We start from the raw sequence: 21,635 nt of genomic DNA, 5'->3' as shown, positions 1-21,635 counted from the left end.
TGTGCTTTTAATAAGAAAGTACATTTTTCTAACATTTTGTTTATTTAATGAGAAAACTTAAATAACAACTGCTGTTTTGACACTTTGGTATGATGAGACAAATCACTGTATAAATCAGTAAGTTCACAACCAGATTAAAGGCATCATTCATTAATCTTTATGTCTAGTAAAATTTTAAATTAAATGATTTAACATCTCATGCAATTACTCCATTTTTACTATAGAAAGACATCAATAAAACAGCTTGTAAACAATGCATCTCGTGGCATTACATTTCCCTCATGCAAGTCATTTGATGACAGCAGACAAATAAACTCTACAAAAAAGAATTACTTGAAATATGTGCACGACATTAGTCTATATTCGGGGCTGGTGGCATGGTGGTTTAGTGGTTAGCATTGTTGCCTCACAGCAATAAGGTAATTAGTTCGAGTTGGCATTTCTGTGTGGCGTTTGCATGTTCTCTCTATGTTCATGTGGGTTTCCTCCAGGTGCTCCTAAAATGTGTATGCGTGATTGTCATCACAGGACAGTGTGGGGGAGAGAGAAAGAGATAGAGAGGTGAGGTGTGGTGGCGAGTCGCGCACCTGCACTTTGGCAGTATTTCCGGTTTCGACTGAACGAGAAAGGGAGATGTGGGCTGTGTTCGAAACCGCCTACTACTTAGTAGGTACTGCATTTGACTTTAAACGTCATGCTCGGCTGTTAGAAAAGTACTTTCGATACAGTATGAATGTAAAAAGTATTAATGAAATTTGGACGTACTACATCCGCCATGTTGTCATGGTCACGTGTCCTACCTGTGTCATTCTTACCCATTCATGAATTTACTCACAGGGCATCATGGGATAGTGCAGCGTGCATGGGATGCACACTCCAGAATCTTGCCGGTAGTAGTAAGTCATCAGGGTACTTCTCGCATATTGATTTTCGAATTCTATGAATTCGGACATGCTACTCTGCCCGCGTACTGATTTTAGCGTACTATATAGTATGGAAGTATGCAGTTTCAGATGCAGCCGTGGTAAATACGAACAAGAGGTCTGCATTCCCACTGCTGTACCGCGGGAGCCGAGCAGATTTCTTGCGGTGCAGGATTAAATTTCCGAATAAAGGGCGGGAGCGGTCGATAACTCTGGTGTACTTTGAAAGGGAGCGGGCTTGCGGTCTGACAATATCGCTACCGAGCGAGCATGCGCGTTTGTGTTTGTGTGAATGAGAGAGAGAGAAAGAGAGAGCGTAGTGCTGTGCGTCGCTTTGGTGCGGTCTCTCTCTCGTTCTGTCTGTGTGTGTGTGTTTGTGTGTGTGTTTGTGTGTGTGTGTGTGTGTGTGTGTGTGTGTGTGTGTGTGTGCTTGAATGAGAGAGAGAGCGTCCTGCGCAGATCTCTAATACGAATAAGACAAACAGGTGACCGCGAACCTAAGGTCACAAATACGGTTTTCAGTTTCTGAATGGTTTAGGCACAAGCCAACAATTGCTGTCTGAGCCTTACGTCATAATTGTTTTTATTATGCATGTTAATACCGGATACCGAGGTAAAATAGGGAGGAGGTTTGACGGTATCAAAATTTGCATACCACCCAAGCCTAAAACATATATATATATATATATATATATATATATATATATATATATATATATATATATTTGGAAAGTAACTTTTATTGACATTTTAAATAGCTTGTGTTGTAAATGACGGTACAAAAACTTTACAATAAACTGTCAGTACATTTTCTGTTATTATACAGCCTTCATTCTGTCTATACTACATCTTAAACATAATCTTGTCTCAAACTACTAAAATTTCAATAAAGTCAGTTTGTTAAACCGTAGAGTTGAATTTTCAACATCACTACTGCAAATAAACAGAAAACACTATGTGAATCACAAAATAAAGAACCTGTTAATAAATAGATATTTTGTCAGGCTTTTAAAGCAAAAACTAAACTTTTTCATTAGTTTTTTAAAAAGTCTGCCATGGCCTAGATTTGATAAGAAGGTGAATTACCACTTATACTTAATATTTAAGTATTGCAAGTATCAGACCCTACTCTACTACACAAAAATTAAAGGCCTAATTAAAGCATGAAAATGTGCAGATTTCCTTCATCTGCAGCAGTGGTATATCAGGATGGGCTTTAGGCCACAGAAGTGCTGACACACGCTCCTCATTCATCACGTTACCCTGAAGGTGTCCAGTAAATTAAATCACCCTTTCTGTCAATCAGACACACACACACACCAAATGTCAGGCCTTCACAATGTCCCTCAGGTGAAAAATCCGTGGCAAGAACAAGGTGAGAGATGGAGACATGCTACAATCTATTGGGAATGGTATTTAACACGAATCTTTAACCACAAAGACTCCTCAATTGGTCAAAAATAAAAATTATAAACCATCCATTCAATAAAAGTTGCAATCAGTTCATTTGTTAAACTTCATCCAACACAATGAAAAAAAAAAACACAATTGCAAATGGCCTCTAATTAGGTAAAAAAATAAATGTATCTTAGAAATCTACATTTTGAGGACATATGGGCAAACAATTGTTACAACAAAAGAACAATCTTCCTTTAAAAAAGCTAATTAAACTATATAATACAGCAATTTGCTCTGCTCCATTTATTTGATTGGATAAGTAGAGTTTCAACATACTTGAAGTGTTTCGCTGTATGAATCACTCCAGTTGTTAGCATGTGCTACATTGAACTCCTCGTTTGGACTTTTTTTTTTTATAATTTTTTTCAGCAAAATTTAACAGAATCTACGTACGTTGTGTCTAAGATGACATAAATAATACATTTATACCAAATTTATAAAATTGTTTACAGTGCTTCCCACACATAGACTTTATAAACGACCACTCAAGTATATTTGGTTACACACTTTTTTTTTTTACTATTATTATCATCACCTTCGTCAGGCTTACGATCGATAAACCACTGAAAAATCTATCTCTCTACAAATTTCGTACTGCTAATTCTATGCACGCGAGAAAGGTCAGCAATTTCACATGCTCTGCCAAGACCCACAGAGATGCACCTTTTTGGGATTGGGACGGGTTTCTAAATCTCCTAAAATGTCAGGTATTCAGCTTTCGCTTTCATTTACTATAGCGGTCTTTAACAGTATGTTTTTATTTTACCTTTTTATTAAAGCTTGATTTACTTCCGCTTGGCTTCGCAGCTGAACGTGCGCACAACCCCAAAGGAAATAACTACACAACTCAGAAAAACATTATACTTGTAGGATGAAAGCACATCTAAACTGGCTGCAAAATATGTGTACATCATTAGAAATGGTTAAACAACTCATTTGCCTTATTTAAATAATCTACATCTTTATTCTTGTAATTATTATATTTTTTGTTATATTGTCTGTTTTTTTATTTTTCTGTCATTTATTTCTCATTTGCTGCATATTTTATAATTTGATATTAACATATTACATATTAAATACATATCTAAGAGAAAGAGAGAGAGCAGCAGCTTTTACCTGTCAGTGGGTGCTCATGGCTCCTGAATAGCAAAAAAAAATTATTATTTTTTATTTTTTATACTGTAAGCCAGAGAAAAGAAACGGTGTCATATAAAAGGTGTTAAAAGCAATTTTTTATCATTTATGTGCTGTAGGTAAAATGTGGGTTTTAGACCGCAAGTATATTTCAAAACCTGAAAAGCACTGATTTATATTACGATATCAATGCTTTCCACAGGTCTGAAATATACTTGCGGTGGTAGCCGGGTTGAAACACACCTTTTACCCACAGCACTTGAATGGTCAACAACATGCGTCAAACTAAACAAAATAATGTGATTTTTAACTATACTTTTTTATTATGACACTGTTATACAACTTTTCTTTTAAATAGTTTAAAGTTATTTAAAAAGGCTATTGAAATAAAATAAATCCACTATTTCGCTTTAATGCTATTTAGTTGCCATGTGCATCCACTGACAGGTAAAGGCTGCTCTCTTTCTCTCTCTCTCTAAAGTTGCTTTATTGGCATGACATTGGCAGTATTGCCAAAGCATTTTAGATATGTATAAAGTATGTAATATATTAACATCATTAAATCTATAAAATATACAGCAAATGAGAAATAAATAACAGAAAAAGGAATAAAAGTAGACATTATTGCTCAAAATTACAATAATTACTAGAATAAAAAGAGTAGATTATTTAGTGTAGCCATTAGTTGCGCAAAAACGCATACAAATAACGACGACTTTTGAAAGCGAAACCCGAATAGTTTCAGACATTCAGAAACTACGGTCAGACCCATATGAGCATAAGGCACGTCTCTGAGGGTCTGCAGAGCACGTGAGTGTTGATGCTTCTCGCGAACACAGAACCAGCAGTAGGAAACGTGCAGAGCGAGTAAAGATTTTCAACTGGTTAATCGATCGCGATAGTTTGGCTTACTTGGATGAATACAAAAAAGTAAAAAAGGATGAAAATAATAGTATTATTCATGTGTCCCCACCAAATATACCTGGGCAGCTTGCCAAAGTAAAGTCTATGTATGGGCAGCACTTGATATTCATTAACCATGATTAATTTTATTTTAATTTTAAATTTATTTATTTAATCAAATTTATGTAATCATATTTATGGAGTTATTCATATAGTCTTTATATATTATATCTTTTTAGTGATTTTTTTTTTTATAAATCAAAAAGATTTTTTTTTATTTGTTTGCTTTCACATTATGTTTTTTAATTATTTCTAAAAAAACAAACAAACAAAAAAAAGATTCTCAAATCATTTCCACTGACACTAGCACTAACAAGAGTCTACCCAAGGACTCCAGGACCCTAGTCTTTAAAATCCTTGTTTCAGACATTTAGCAACTATATTTTGCTGTCATTAAAAACTTCAATTTGCTCCATCAATCTGCACACAGTACTGTTGCGCTATGTTTCAAGTATTCTCCATACCTTCTCAATCCTTCCTTCTTATCGTCTCTGTTCAAGCACATATCCAGATGTTTATTAATGTGCTGTTCGGGTACACCTACTCCACAGACAGGACATTCCACTGGAAAACACATTACTGAAAGTTAATCATTATTAGAAACAGAACAAATGAAATTCTTGAACACCATTAAATGAAATAAACAAATACAATAATTAACTCATAGTGAGAAAAAAACAACAACAATACAACACAACAGGAGAAAAACCCACTCTGATATAAAGTCTTTCAAAAATTAAACATCATAAACAGCGTGAATTAAATAGAATGAATTTAATTGTTTTACATTTACACTTCAAAGAGCATGTACACTATGACAACCCATATCCTATATAACTGCAGGTTAACTATGCTTATATATATAATAATTTTAACGTTTAAAATCTATTAATTACTAGTTAATTAAAGTTGTTAGTAATTAATAAAGGCGTGGTAACCAAGATCTTTTCTGATTTTGATTGTAATACAGTAATGGGCACTTTTTGTAAAGCTGCTTTGAAACAAAAAAAAAAAGTGTTCTATGTATACAAAAAAAGTGTTTATGTTTTTATGTTTTATAAATGAAATTTTAAATATAGATCTTTATTAGAAGAATATTTAATGTTTTAAATTGTAATAATGCTTTGGAGAGAATCAGTGGAGATTTGTCATTCTGAAATATTTAACACTACTTTTATAAATTGTATGATAGGTTACATTTTTTTCTTAAAACAGATGCAGATTGACGCGAGCACAATGACATAGGCTAGCCTATATTTTACTACTTGCTATTATATCCTAAAACACTTAACGGTTTACTTCTGACGGGGGTGTCCAAACCCTTTGTTTTGGGGTGTTCTAGAGAGTTTAGCTCCAACCCTAATCAAACACACCTGAACCAGCTAATCAAGCTTACTAGACATACTAGAAACTTCCTTGCAGGTGTGTTGAAGCAAGTCGGAGCTAAACTCAGCAGGACACCGGCCCTCCAGGACCGAGTTTAGACATACCTGACTTAGGATAACCGAATAATATGCAAAATACTTTATTCATTCTCTTAAATAAAGAGGAATTATCTATTAAGTGTCATATAGCCAAGAGGAAAATGCATGTTTTAGGTCGCTCTGGAGTATTTGGCTGAATGTTTGACGGCGTCTACCTAAACAAGAATGCTATAAAATATTTTACATGGAGTTAATAACGGATAAATTCTGTGGTTTTATATTATGAGGGTTAGCTGGGTCATCCCTCCGTCAGTGGCAAGACCACTTGATGTACAATCCCAACGGTCAGTCAGCAATCAAACGAATATAATGAATGAAAATACAAAGACCTATGCGCAAAGACATATAAAGTAATGTTTTACAGTTACGTGCAATTTGCTTGTTTTGGTTGTCTCCATTTTAATCGTTTTGTGATAATAATGGTGAGCTGTATCTGCCTGGATCTAAACTGGGTGGATTGCATGATGTTGCATGAGGGGGTTTACGTGCTGCGCTACGAGCTATTTCGGCTAGGCCTGGGCGATATATAGAGTTCTGGGCATATATCGATACGATTCCCCACTGTGATGCAGGCATATCTAATATCTTTCATATCGATATGGTTTGAGGCCACACGTGCATTCTGCGTGAAACAGACCACTCCAAGGTAGCATGCAAGTTCCACTTGCACAAATGAGTGCATGCGCAAATGAATGATTCACTCCCTGAGTCATACAAAAGATATGTTAAAAATGAATGAATCGTTTAAGAACGACCCATCACTGACGCGACATGGAGGAACATGCAGTGCCGGTGTTGTATTGAAATCTGACTCCCGGACAAATCTGATTCCCCCTCGTGAGTCACACCCGTTTATCAGAAACCTTTTATCGATCATTTCTTCCGCAATTGACAGCAACAACGAATATAGAAGCCTTGTCAAATTGACAAGCAGCACCTGAATGTGAAATGAAAATGCCAAAATGGGACGAATTTATACCGCATTTTGAAAGTGAAACCACCCTGATATTCACGGATTATAAGTTTAGTGTTTATTTCACAACGGTCTCTTCTTTACATTTACGTTATAACACATTTAGCTCTGCGTTCTGGTCTGTTATTGCATATTGACTTCAATTCCAATTATATTCTAATCATTGTAATTATTTATTCTGTTTGAGTTATTTATTTTAGCCCCTTAACTGGAAGACATGATTTGATTTGTGTGTGCCTAGTGTACAAACCGTTGGTGGTTTAAACAATTATTAAAGCTTTAAAAAAAAAGGAAAATAAAAAAAAAATGCATTTGTCAACCATTTGTACTACCTTTTTTTTTATATCTCGCTGTTAGCAACTCTTTTAACAATTAACAATATAGGAATGATATCTATAATCACGATAATAACAGGACGGAAATCTATAGGAAAGGAAAATTATATTTTGCTCTAAAAAATGTTTAATAATGTTTTAATAAAGGCTTTGACTTTCAAGTGATGGGAAAATACTGAATATATATGTCATACTGTCCATCCCTTCTAAAAATACAGAGATATGATTTTTTGCCCATATCGCCCAGCCCTAATTTTGGCCTCACTGCTCAAGCTCCCTGGCTATTGGCCTGGCCTGGCCCAATTACAAAGCCTTGGCTTGCACTGGCCAAACAGTAGAAAATGCGGCTAATAATTACTGTAAAAAGCGTTATACATAATATAACTTGAATTATTCATCAAATAAATATGAGATGATTATCACCTTTAACCGCCGGCTTACAGCTTTGTGATGTGGAAGGAAAAGCAGTGACATCCATCTTCTCCTCTTTCACTCTGTTTCTCGCATCCTCCACACTCTCTTGCTTGAAGATGCCAGGTTGCTGAACACACACCTCCATAGGTTCGGATTTGACTGAGGCGTGAAGAGTCTCTGACGGGAGAGTCACAGAGGTCTTCTTCTGAAAAAAATGACTGAGGTTGCTCGATTCTTTTTTAAGGCCCTTCTGTCTCGCTGCTTTGCCTTTGATCACCATAGTCGGGGTTTCAGGTGAAATGGGGGGCGATTCCAAATTTGAGTGACACAATTTTTGCTTGGAGACATGAGTAAATGATATACAGTGTTAATAAAGGTATGACTCCAGAAATAATCTACATTGCACAATGTGGACAAAACGCAAGCTGGAGTTTTTGGTTAATTCACTGTCTGAATCAGATGATGAAATGTTACTATATTTAAATAAATGTGCATGCCTAAGCCGCCGTTAACAGAAGTGCATTAAATTAAAAGTTCATAATTCAAAATGAGGGTCACACTTCATTTCAAAGTACAATTTATGCTATTAACAAACCAATAACAAATATTAGCTCAATAAACTACTAATAAGCCGCTTATTAATAGTTATAGGTAGTAGATTGTTTAGTCATTAGGTAAGATTGGGGATGTAAAAGAAGATCATACTTTTTAGGTGCTAATAAATGGTTAATATCATAATAAATGAGCAGGTAATAGGCCAACACAAAAGTCCGCAAATTTTAAGCCCATCGCGTCAATTTATTTACTTGTGTAAAAGTGTATGAATTTATATTTATTCAGTTTTTGAATTAATCTCAGTAGTAATATTGACTAATATTTAAAAATTTCATTTGATTATTAACAAAAGTAGAAGTATTTTCCATCTTTTAGTGGATATATTATATGAGAGACTTGCTTTGTTTACCAAATAAGTGGATCTAATAGGATTTGCATTGTAAACTTAACACAAAAAAAGCTATTATTGTTTATTTCATATATTAAGATTTTAGTTACAATACTCTCAAAACCATTCCACATGAATTCAGAGATTTTTTTTTTATAAAACGCTGCAGAGAAATAACAAAAAATGTCCGCTACCCTTGTGGTAAGCCAGTAGTCAATGGTGCAGTGGTGTTACTTAAACTAAAGTGTTACCCCTTAGTTAGCATTATGAATATGAAGTTGAATTTATATGGGTCATGTAATAAAAAGTATATCACCACTTTCATTTTCACCTATACATTTACTTACTTTTATACATAATAAATTGTATCTAACTTATTCACATTATTAACCTTTTAAATAAAGTAAAATTAAGCACGATTACATTCTTTTCTTTTAATAAATGCAGGGAGTACTGTATGCTGTTAAATGTTTCATAAATATATCTATAAGACTCAACGACAATGGGTAAGGATATTTCACTCAGATCTTGAATCTTCACTTTCAAAAGATATTTGAAACATTAAAGTAGGCATTTAATATGCTTTCACAGTGTATGATATCGCTTTTTCCAAGTATAATTTGATGCAGACACCAAAAATGGGTTGCCTTGAGTCGAGACTTGGGTCCGTATACTGTAAATGACAGTTGGAAAGATGCAATATGCACTTTAAACATTTGTACTGAAAACACATTAAAAGCATTAAAAACCATTACTGCAATATAACTATAATATGGACAGTATGCTGAAAGAATTATAGATATTATGGACAGACAGACAACCTGAGAGAGGTGTAGAGATGGATGGGTGGATGTATAGTGGAAATGAAGAGATGGATGGATGGATGTACAGTGGAAATGAAGAGATGGACGGATTGATGTAGAGATGGAGGGATGGATGTAGGGATGGATGTAGAGATGGATGTAGAGATGTAGGGATAGATGGATGTAGGGATGGATGTAGAGATGAAGGAATAGATGGATGTAGAGATTTAGGGATGGATGGATGTAGAGATGGATGGATGGATGGCAGTAGAGATAGATGGATGGATGAATGAATAAATGAATGAAAGGATGGATCTATGTAAAGATAGATGGATGGATGGATGGATGGATGGATGGATGGACGGGTGGATGGATGGATGGATGGATGGATGGATGGATGGATGGATGGATGGATGGATGGATGGATGGATGGATGGATGGATGGATGGATGGATGGATGGAAAAAATGCTGGGTTCCACACAATTGATGTGTTGCGACAACATGAAGAAATTAAGTTAAGTGTTTTATGTTTGATCAAAGGTTTAGTTGTCCCAAAAGAACTCAAAAATCGAAAAAGAAATAATTTAAGTAGTTTGAACAAACAGCAGACATCATCTTGTTTAGTGTAGTAGATATAGATTTATTTTTATCTGAATCTTTGTTTAATTGATTTCATTATTAAATAATTTGTTACCTTCCCTGGCTTTGTTTTTAAAATAAAAGAAAGTTTGGCTGTACAACTCAGAAAACTGAACAGAAAACACAGAAAGCCAAATTATTAAAACCAACATCAGGAAGAATCGTGATACTGAAATAAAATCTTGATATGATATTTTTGCCATATGGCATGCACCAAGCTTTAATATACTTTTGTGGCATGCAGCATATGTAGTATAAGATGCATAGCATTTGTAATATCAAAGACTCAAAAGGCTCTTAAGGACATAAACCAGGCCAAGGACAACAAAACTGATGTTTGAGCATCCTTCATCTGTTTGAGCCACTAAGGTGACAATTTGTGTCAGTAAAAGGCGGCAGATCTGCTGTTCCATACAATGTGTAAGCGCTGGAATAGCTCTGCTTCCCCACTGAGGGAGAGTGAGAGACGAAATAGTGAAAAATAATTTGAGGGGAGGACAGAAGGGCATAAGGAGCGAGAAAGAGAAAGGAGTACATAAAAGGAAGTGCGAGAGAGAGAGAGAGAGAGAGAGAGTGCATGGTGGCGAGCACCTGTCGGTTTTGCAATTCCACTGGAAATGTGGAAAGCCAACAAACACTGCAAGGCCATTACAGAGTCATAAAGTGGAGTCAATGAGCTGTGTAAATGCTACTTTCCATATTGAAACCTTTTATTTCTCTTTGTCTGACCGCTAGTCTACATATACGCACACAAAACTAAACACTCACGAAAAAAAGGACAAGAAACACGTGATCACTAAAGTGCCTCTGTCCTTTTTCGGTCTAACATGAATGTGATATTCATCCTAATACATTGCAGTTATGATATGATGTTAGATCTTTTTTTAATAATGTCAGACAGGCCAAAGCTAAAAAGAGAAATAAAGCGAAATCTTCACTAATTATACTAAGAAAAAAGTAGATAAAGCTTTAATCCCCATCTTCCTGTTAAGCTAAAAATAAGATTTAATACATGTTCTGAAAGCTCCATTTGCAGGATGTCACCGTGACTAAGGTTATTACAAGCTCCCTAGGTGGATCTAGATCTCAACATAATATTTCTGGCCTCTGAACGAATAATCAAATGTGTGCTTGTAGGTTATTTGCAAGACTCGGAGCAGAAAGTAAACAAAAATGTCAAGGACAAGAAAATGTCAAGAACACAACCTAAATAACACGAGTCACAACACACACATTATGCTTTGATTGTAAGGTAAACATTTAAAAGATGTTTACAGCAAAGGTGTCAGAGATATTTGAAATAGCCATGGGACAATTTGAACACTAATAGAAAATATTAAGCATTGTTTTGAAATGTAAATGAACTATAAACTAGTCTCAAAGTGTGAACTCGAAAGACAGCTTAGCATGGAAGAAAACTAAATATTGCATAAAATCCTTAACATCTTTCATAATGATATCTGCTATAATGTAGCAATTGTTGATTTAACAATGTGTATGTACACTACCTGACAAAAGTCTTGCTGTCGATCCCAGTTGTAAGAGCAACACATAATAACTTAGCTTCTAGTTGATAATTTGTAAAAGTGGCAGAAGATAGATTTTACCAATAAATCATCTGTTGAACTGCATCCCAATCATCACAAATACTGCAGAAGATCTATTGGAACCCGCATGGATGGACCCATATTCCCATAGAATTCAGTCAAGTTTGGTGAAGGAAAAATGATGGTTTGGGGTTACATTCATCAAGACATTTGTGCTACACATTACACTAGTACAAACCACAGGAGAGGGCAAATTCATTAGCAGGATAGCGCTCCTTCTTATACTTTAGCCTCTACATCAAAGTTGCTGAAAGCAAAGGTCAAGGTGCTCCAGGATTGGCCAGCCCAGTCACCAGAGCTAAACATTATTGAGCATGTCTGGAGAAAGTTGAAGGCGGCGGCATTGAATATAAAACCAAAGAATCATGATGAACTCTGGGAGTCCTGCAAGAATGCTTTATTTGCCATTCCAGATGACTTTATTAATAAGTTATCCGAGTCATTGCAGAGATATATGCATGCAGTCCTCCAAGCTCATGTGAGTCATAGACAATATTAATTCTCTTACTACACTATGACTTTATATTCTATACTATAACATATAAGGCATAATCATATTTTATTTAGCTTAAATAAGCGTAATCTAGAGGCGTTTGCCTTTCAAATAAGCCACTTCTGATACCAAATGATCAACTAGAAGTTAAATTATTATTTTTTTTGTTATAGGCAACAAGACTTTTGTCCACGAGCACAAACTGAAGGATAAAGCCTATTCAAATGCTGCTCAAATGACCTTACAGTTCAAGAAAATGTTTTGGAATAACATTTTAAATATTGTGCTTTCTATTTTTGCTGTTTGGCCATCAAAATCAGTTAAAAATAACAAAGCTGGAGCAGTTAGTAGTGTTAATATTAATGTATTGTACGCAAAATAACGTTATGCATTATTTAGTCTCCTAAAAGGAACACATTCTCCAATTCTGATTTACTCCTTCAACCTAAAATGAGGGTGACAGCCCTGGCTTGAAGATTTATGAGTACTACTCAATATGTACACAATGTTATCATTTTGTGTAAAATAAGCCACCGAGTATAAAATTATTATCAGTTTAGATGTAAAAGAAAGTGTTTCTGCAGGAGTTTTAAAGAAGGGCTCAGTAACAGACAAAAACAACATGATCAGACACAGTGTGGAAAGTGATCAAAAACCAAGTCATGCTTGCTTGGAGAAATAAAAACCTTGACTAACATTATAAGTGTACTGCATGCAAAAACTAAAACTTAAAAAAATTACTTGATCCATTTAACTAATAAACAACAAACTCTCTTAATTTTCTGGCTTTTCTTCAGTAATGCTTTTAAAAATCAATTGCAGTATTGTAACTGCAGGCATAACCAACCACTTAGCAAGACTCCTAAAAAAAAATCCTCATGGACCCCCTTACAGACCACAAAAAAATCCTGTCTACTTTCAGTCCCCTAAAGCACGGATATGAATCCAGTAAGGCAAGTGGAACACACAGAGAAAATTTATTGCTGTAGCAAACCAAAGATGTTATATAACCACCAGTATTTTACAGCTGAGAAAACAGGCCAAAGCAGTGGAACCGCAGTTTTGAAAAGGTTTATAAAGAATAGCCGTGACTGAAGAGTCTATTATTTAAGAATGAAATCAGATTTAAAGCTATCTGGTGCTTTCGAATAGCTAACAGCATTTTGGTGAACATCTTAATAAAGTCGGGAAGGCTATGCTAGTTTAAATTTAAGCGGAACTTCTGAAAAACATAAAACTTGGACCTCTTTGGGAGCTCATTGATCTTCCTGGAGGAGAAGCAGGAGATAGTGAGCTCGCAACAGCAGCAGCTCAGTGGGGTCGATACTCAGACCTGAAAACACAAAGCTAATTGCACTCATTGAGACCAAGAGGTCTATAATAATCAAGAGAAACCTATAAATTAGCATTTTCATTCAACTCGGTGACTTGGTTTCCCAGCTGGTGCAGGACAGTAGGACATTTGAAATCTGTGATCTTTGGTTATGGGCACTTAAATCACCTGTGCCATGATTATTCCACACATTTATGTGGAGGGAATAAAATTATAAACTCTGGGTTTATGTAGACTTTATAAAGACATATTCAATGCTTTTTTATAACTTAGTTAAGAAATGAAAACTTTGTAAATAATCATTTGAACAATCATTCCAACTCCTGTGTGTAGGCTCAGTAATTTTACTTTTAAAGTGATGAATAAGCTCTTTTCATTCATTCATTCATTCATTTTCTTTTTGGCTTAGTCCCTTTATTAATCTGGGGTCACCAAAGCGGAATGAACCGTCCTACTTATCCAAACAAAAACTTATCCATCATAGAATTACGCAGCAGATGCCCATGGTAAAAAAAAAAAAAAATCCCTATTGAACACAATATATTTCATTTTATGAAACATTTAAGATATTTTGCAATGGTAAAAAAAAACTCAGGCTAAATGATTAAAATAAGATTTCTGGTGTCTTACTCTTCCACTCCACCTCCTGCTCGCCACTGATGTGCAGGTAAAGCGTGTTTGTGCCCGTAAACAGCGCATGTATCGCGATACATTCAACACTTGAATCGTCACATGTTGGAATCTATTTTCAACCGACTCGCAGTGAATCATTACATCACTAGTTATAACAAAAAAAAAAATTGCGATTTAAAACCTTGAGTTTTCCAAACCACGGTAAACCTTAAAACCTTATCATCCAATGCCTAGAGCAGGGGTGTCAAACCAATGACTGTAAAAAATATGGACGACAGCCCCTTTTCCCATTAAACGCCTTGAGGGCAAAACGCCTGCTTGACGGACCCAAACTGTCGCAAAAGACTGCTGAAAAAATGAGTCGAGCTTCCAACCAAACGCTTTATGTAAAATCAACCACGCCCCCCAAACTTCTCAGCATGCGTTTGCTGTCATATCAACACAAATGGATGTAATAACGTTAACAAATATGAGGGTTTATATATTCAATCGCGCCAGCTCCGGGCCGCAGCGCACATAACCTACTCGCAGCGTCGCGGACTGATTCCGGCTCGCATGCGGCAGCGCCGGCTCGCTCGGCCACCGCATCTGGCTCGTTTGACTCGGGCTGGAATCAGGGAGTGAGTCCAGGCACACTTGTGTCAAACTCAATTCCTGGAGGGCCGAAGCCCTGCACAGTTTAGTTCCAACCATGCTACAAACACACTTAACTGTAGGTTTCAAACAAGCCTGAAGGACTCAATTAGTTTGATCAGGTGTGTTTAATTAGGGTTGGAACTAAACTGTGCAGAGCTGTGGCCCTTTTGGAACTGAGTTTGACACCTGTGGCCTAGAGGGAGCACAGTTAGGATTTTGAATCATAATAAATTTACAAGCAACTAGGGTTGGGAACTGAGAACCAGTTCTTACCCAGAACTATGACTATTACATGGAACTGGGGGAGAAAAAAAAAATGTACCTACAAAAACACACCAAGTGTTTAAAGAAAGTTAGATCACACTTCTGATCACACTGTTTTTCTTATGTTGTCTTTTTTTCAGTTCATATGTCTAAAGACTCTTTAAATAAAGACACATTGTGCAAAATGTTATAAAATTATTCTCTGAAATTAATCAAAATGCATTGAATTTATGAAAAACAGCTATTTCTAAGAGGAAAAAAGTTAATTGAATACCCCAACTAGAGGTTTGTTCTTATTTTAAGCCAAAACCCACAAAATTGTGGTTTTGTGCAAAACAATACTTTATTTCATCATTTTGCCTCTCAAATAAAATCTTTTTAGGTATTTTATAATGATAAATAACATATAAATATTAATGCATTCAATGCTATGACTTTAAATTTAAGTAATTTTTTATTTCAAATTAGTTTTTTTTATTTTGAATACAATATTTATTTTTTTATTTTCTGAATAAAGGCATTTTATAGTATACATTGAGAAAGGATGAAGCTTTTAAAAGGGTCAGCTTATGGAATTTATTATTACTATTTTAATATTTTCTACAATGTTCACTTAAAATATAACTAATGTTTTGCGCGCACACACACACACACACAAACACAAGCAGTGGGTTATTTACAGCCACAGATTTGGCCTTGTGATGTCATGCCACTTTGTATCATATCAGTCTTATTAAAGCCTAATTAAATAAATGCTTAGTTTAAATTGAAGTGGATTTTTTTTCAAGCTATAAAACCTGCATGATGTCCTAATGGCACAAAAACCTCTACTATGCCAGAAGATCATTTTAACTTTATTTTTCATGACATGACCCCTTTTTAATCTAAACTCGCAAGAAGATATACTTCCTAAAAGAAATGCATACAAAGATAATGCTATATTTATAGCAAAGGCCTTAATAACTGTCCCCAATCTCCTGTCCACAAAGATGACGCACACCTTTGACATCATCACTCAGAGAAAACAGGAAATTAAAACAGTATCCCATAAGGCACCTCTCACTTCATCCCGATGGCCATCTGAAACTCCCCCATCCAACTATATTAGGCACACTCACAAACAGACAATACAGAGATTGATGGCACCTACGGAGACTGAATTAAAAACCAGTATCACAAAGAAAATCTACTGTGTACTGTGACTATGCACTACCTTGCACCTGATCTGAGGAACCGAGCGGGAAAATGTATTAATGGAAGATATCACATCAGGTTAAAAAATATACAAAACTTTGCTTGTGGATTACTGTAGCAAAGTTCATTGTTGTGTGGGATGAAGAAGACAGGGTCGGCAATATAAGGTAAGTAGAAGTTTTTATTTTTATATAAGTGCACAACACCAGTAGCTGTGTGTGTGCCCTCTCCCTCTTCTCCCGACTGCTCCTCCCGTTCTCCTTAAAGATGCGGTCACACTGGGCTTTTCCTCCCATAGACTTCCATTCATACGCACACGAATACGTCAGACTGGAAGCGCGGGGTCATGCGTCAAGTTTCGCAGGTTGCTGCGGTTCAAAGTTCAAGCTTGGTGAACTCTGACCTGCGAAATAACATTACTAGGAGAGTGAGACTAATCGAGGATCAAAAAATTATCCTCTCTGGACAGAAATTTAAAATATGGAGCAATCGACTGCTTTTTAAATATCTAATCATCTAGTTTAATCCGGCCCTTTTTCGCAGAGTCGTACGACAGAATTACGTACACACAAACTCTGGTGTGACCGCAGCTTAAGAAGGGAGTCTCTATGGCCCAATCACTAGGATAAACAGGTGTTGATTATTATTTCTGATTGGCCTGCTGATTAGCCACCAGGCTCTGAGCATGCTCTCCATTCTCATTGGGTGTTCGATCATGCTTACCTCCCCACAATTAATTTAGGTCAGTTTAGTTTTAATACTGCATGATACATGTCTACAGTCTGAGAACTTAAGACTCTTTTTAGAAAAACAAAGCCTCCTTGAGTCCTGCAGCAGGTGAATTATGCCAAAGATGTAGACCTGAATATTAAAAATAAAATCCCATTTGATTGTTAAAGGAAATCCAGAATTTCATAGCAGACTAGGCTGTTAGGGCAAATGAATCACATGTTCAGGTTTGTCACGAGATGTAAAACAGGATAAGAAACAACTGCATTCAACAGAGTATTAAAACTAATTCTAAAGCAAATCTCTTAATTCTTATAAATTAGCCGATTTTATGATCCCTTCAGGCAGGTTAAAACAATCTTAAGCTGTATAGAATCCTTTCGAATATTAGATTTAAGTACCTGTGTCATTGAAAGTTTTCTACTGTCTTCCTGCCTTTTTTAGGATTGTTTTACACTATAAACAAGACCGGCTGTGACACTGAGCAAGTTTAGGCTAATTCCATCAGGAAGCCAGTGTGCGTATGGCAGAATTGAAGCTCATACATCATTCATAAGACAAACATGTTTAGTGCTTACTCACACAAACCCCTGCGATCAAACATTCATTGACAGGGTCAGTCAGCGTGCCTGGGACTGTAGCTGAATCTTAATGAGTGTTCCAGACAAAGACATAAATAATGGGAAGTGTTTACCAGGTTATCAAGATTCATGGTACTTTTAGAATGATTCCATTCACAGTCATATCAACCAAATACATTCCAATAACAAGGAATTCCATATGCAGCGTAACATAAGCACCAAATTTAATCTCTACCTTTTACAATCCTTGAGTAAATAAAGACCAAATATGACTAGGTATGGGAGTATAATTGGTTTCAAGGTTTACCGCGGTTTTCAAAAAAATCAAGGTTTAAAACCGCTTAAATTTTCTGTTATAACGTTCCTATGGTTTAAGTTTTTTAGAACTATTTTATTTAGTTTTATTTAGTCTTCTAATGGATTATTGGCACTGGCTTATATCACAATATATCTGATGCAAAAATAAAATAAAAAAAGGATGCTAGCCTTATGTTACTCAGAAGATATTTTGGATATTAGACGCATGGATTTCAAAGATAGATATCCTATCATTAGGGATTCATGGTCAGCTTAACTTCGAAAGAAACTTTAAAAGGTAATATCCTATTTAAAGAATTTATTTTAAAGCACTGATTTATTTGTATTGCAAATGTTTTTTGTTTTGCTGATTTTTGGAGCCTGTTTAAACTTTAAAGTTCATATTATGTCATTAATTATGCATAGCCTACTTGCAGGCCTATTTTAATAAAATAGAAAAATATATAATAACCAAATATAAATCAATTGTTGGAAAATTAGATAATAATATGAATTAGTAAATTATTATTATTAATAATAACAACAACAACAATAAAAAACAATTTAATAATAAGAACAACATATACACACACACACACACACACACACACACACACACACACACACACACTTTTGTGAGGTAAAAAAATAAATAGATAAAAGGGGGCCCTTGGATTTGCTACAGCCCAATATGTTCTTAATCCGGCCCTGTCTCCAGCAGCAAAACACCATATTCATCAAAAGCTACTGGTCAGCCCACGATTCAGGAAACTTTTTTAAAAAAAATTCGCTTTTGTGCCAACATCCAAGCATGTTTTAGACCTGAACAGTGCAGCGGCTTACTCCAAGGGAAAAAAAAAATCAAAATATCCCTTTTCAAGTTGTAAATGAATCTGTATTTTTGAAACTAATGAAAATAGCAGAAGTCCATGATTTATTTTAACTTTTTAGCCTGGCATGTTTACTTTACCGAAACATTTTAAATGTTTCTGAAAATAAAAAGTTGTGTTTAATGGAAAAAACAGTTGTTGTTGTTGTTGTTTTTACCCACACAATAAAAAAAATTAAGTCATAATACCGCAAAACTGCAATATTTTTATCAAAGGTTTTCATACTGTACAAATTTTTCCACTCCACTCTCCTTTCACTCTGCCTACACACTGATAATTTCAGGGCTTAGGCCATTTAAAATCCAAATACACACGAAGAAGAAACCTAGAAAAACCCCAAATTGATTAACAGAAGAAGATTTAACTGCTTTCATCTTTCAACTTGACTAATAAACACATGATTGCTGAATCATCACACAGAAGGATTTAATTAACTTAAATACAGGGACACTGGAGCATTTTAAAGCCACAATTCATCAGCGGATCGCTCGTGTATCAGCTTATAGACAAACCAGCTGATCGACATGACTTTGAAACACTGCAGTGTCCCTGTATCTGTATTTATACTCAGTAAAGAGCGGTGAATTTGGTGAACTGATGACCTTCACTGCCAATGACAGTCCTATCTGTTAAGCACATGAACACAATGGTAAATTAAGGCTCCATAATATTGAAAAAAACTGACAATGCAACATATTTAATTCTATTGCAATATAAAAAATATATATATTTGATGACTTGAATAGATATATTTAGGAATAATGTATTCTTTTAATGTGATTTATGAATGTAGTAGAATGTATCTGCTAAAATTATAATAAACAATTTACAAGCATAGACCTAAAAAAAAATACAAATTATATTACTTTATATTCACATTTATATTTTCTAAGGAATTTGGTGCAGAGATATAATAATCAGAATAACTCTCCACAGTCTTCTCTGCATAACTACAAATATTTGTTTCAGCTACAAACGTAGTTTACTAGTGCATTCATTTTCTAAGCTTATTTGAAACGTTTACCCTGCAACAGACCCTAAAGCATATGCAAATTAAAATAAAGTTTTACAGTAACTATTTTACTGCAACTGCACAATTATTATACGTTATGTACTTTGTAATAATTATATTGTGAAGCCTTAAGGATCATCATGTCCTAGTGTGCACTTAGAATCAGAGGAGACATTTCATAACTTTCCCAATAGCTCCTAAGGTGTAAGAAAATAACAAATAGAAGTAGAAAGCCAGGGACTACAATATGTGTCTTGGCTCCTAGAATATATATATATATATATATATATATATATATATATATATATATATATATATATATATATATATATATATATATATATATACATATATATATATATATATATATATATATATATATTCAAAACTCCAAACTCTATTAATAAACACTCATTTAAACAACAAATACAAGCTTTACCTTGCCGTCTGGAAGCTCTGAACTAAGTCGTCTAATAATCTGTTGTTCCTGAGGTCTTGTTCTGTTGATGGCTGCAAGCAGAGTTAAAGATTAATGAAACTGTTTTATAAAAATCATTATTTAAAAAAACTTAATTAAACTACTGTGATAACAGCAAAGTTTTCGATATGAAATTGATGTATCAGCTTTTTACCAGTGCCATGTTAAGCCCTGACTTCACATTTTACACTAAACTTGTAAAGTATTCGACAAGAAAATTATGTATTATTATTGAATTATTTTGACATGACACTTACCGAGTTACACACAGGACACAACAGCTTATAGGAGAGAAACTTCCGAATGCACAGAGAACAAACTGTTGGAAAAAGCAAAAAGAAATATGGTCAATTGCATATTGCTCATGGATAGATAAATAAATAAACCCTCATAACGTTACATGTTATAAACTGTGTGTAACCGTTTTATACGTACAGTTGTGTGAACACTGGGTCATCATGGAGATGTTGAGAAACTCAAAGCAGATGGGACATCGGAGGAGAGTATCTATAGGCTGATACACACAAAAATATACAAGATCTGATGCAAATTTCACGATTTATACTATCTGAACAGCGTTACCGCTGGAAATACGTAACGTCATGACAGATTCTTACTGATGTAACGTTACACAAACATGCAAAGTAGTTAATTCCGATCAATGTCAGTAAATTAACAGCCACAAACACAATAGTCAAATACATCGTGAATAGACTTGTTGTGCTTTATCAAGAACGGAACAGTTATCTTAAGTTATATGCTTGTGACCCACTGGTGAACTGGTAGCATAAATTCATATTTTTATCTAACGTTAAATAAAAGTAGAAAAACTGAACGTACTTTGAGACATGACAGGTTCGGCGGTAAGTCCACTTCATTTAGCTGAGCCATTCTCAACAAACTCCTCTGCTGTTTTTAGTGTTATTTAGATAATATTGGGACGCTAATAAACACTAGCTCCCTAGATAGCAACAATAAACTCCCGCGCGCTCCACTAAACACTTCCTACAACAGCGTCACTTCCGGTTAAATCGTAAACATTTACCCATTTATCAAAAAGTCCGATTAGGGGTTCGCTTTTATTGTGCTGCTTCTGTTTTATACACTTAGTTTTAATAATGCTTTAGTAATAATTCGATATATATGTTCTTAGTTAATTAAGTTCAAACTGAAAGTTTTTATTATATAATGATGAGAAGCATTTTCTTGTTAATCTAACTGAAATGATATAAAAGAAGCATACTTTACAAGGATAGTTTACTCCAAAAATGACCTCATAATTTTTTCTCCTTTGGTGTAAAAGTTTTAAACCTTTACATGTTTTGCAGGTTTCTTGCTTCTGTAGAACACAAAATAAGATATTTTGAAGAATGCTGGTTATAGGACCCATTTACTTCCATTTAGATTTTCTTTTCAGC

General features: G+C 34.9%; 1 protein-coding gene across 9 annotated transcripts in view; it reads right to left on the bottom strand.

Moving 5' to 3' along the window:
* rad18 (RAD18 E3 ubiquitin protein ligase) overlaps positions 1-21,220 on the bottom strand; it is a 77,330-nt gene extending 56,110 nt beyond the window's left edge. For 3 of the 9 annotated variants that reach the window (XM_087255204.2, XM_087255202.2, XM_087255203.2), the window contains exons 1-6: positions 21,058-21,220; positions 20,653-20,731; positions 20,475-20,536; positions 20,179-20,249; positions 7,694-8,022; positions 4,943-5,042 (exon numbers count right to left, since the gene is read on the bottom strand). In XM_087255204.2, coding sequence (XP_087111330.1) covers positions 4,943-5,042; positions 7,694-8,022; positions 20,179-20,249; positions 20,475-20,536; positions 20,653-20,731; positions 21,058-21,108 — 692 coding nt within the window. In that variant the 5' untranslated portion in view covers positions 21,109-21,220. 9 annotated transcript variants of the gene reach the window in all.
* Between the last annotated feature and the right edge of the window lie 415 nt (positions 21,221-21,635).

This window comes from Danio rerio, chromosome 6 (assembly GCF_052040795.2).
Source record: "Danio rerio strain M-AB ecotype USA chromosome 6, GRCz13ab, whole genome shotgun sequence".
NCBI lineage: Eukaryota > Metazoa > Chordata > Actinopteri > Cypriniformes > Danionidae > Danio > Danio rerio.
The sequence above is the reverse complement of the archived record's forward strand: the minus strand, read 5'-3'. Positions and strand labels throughout refer to the sequence as shown.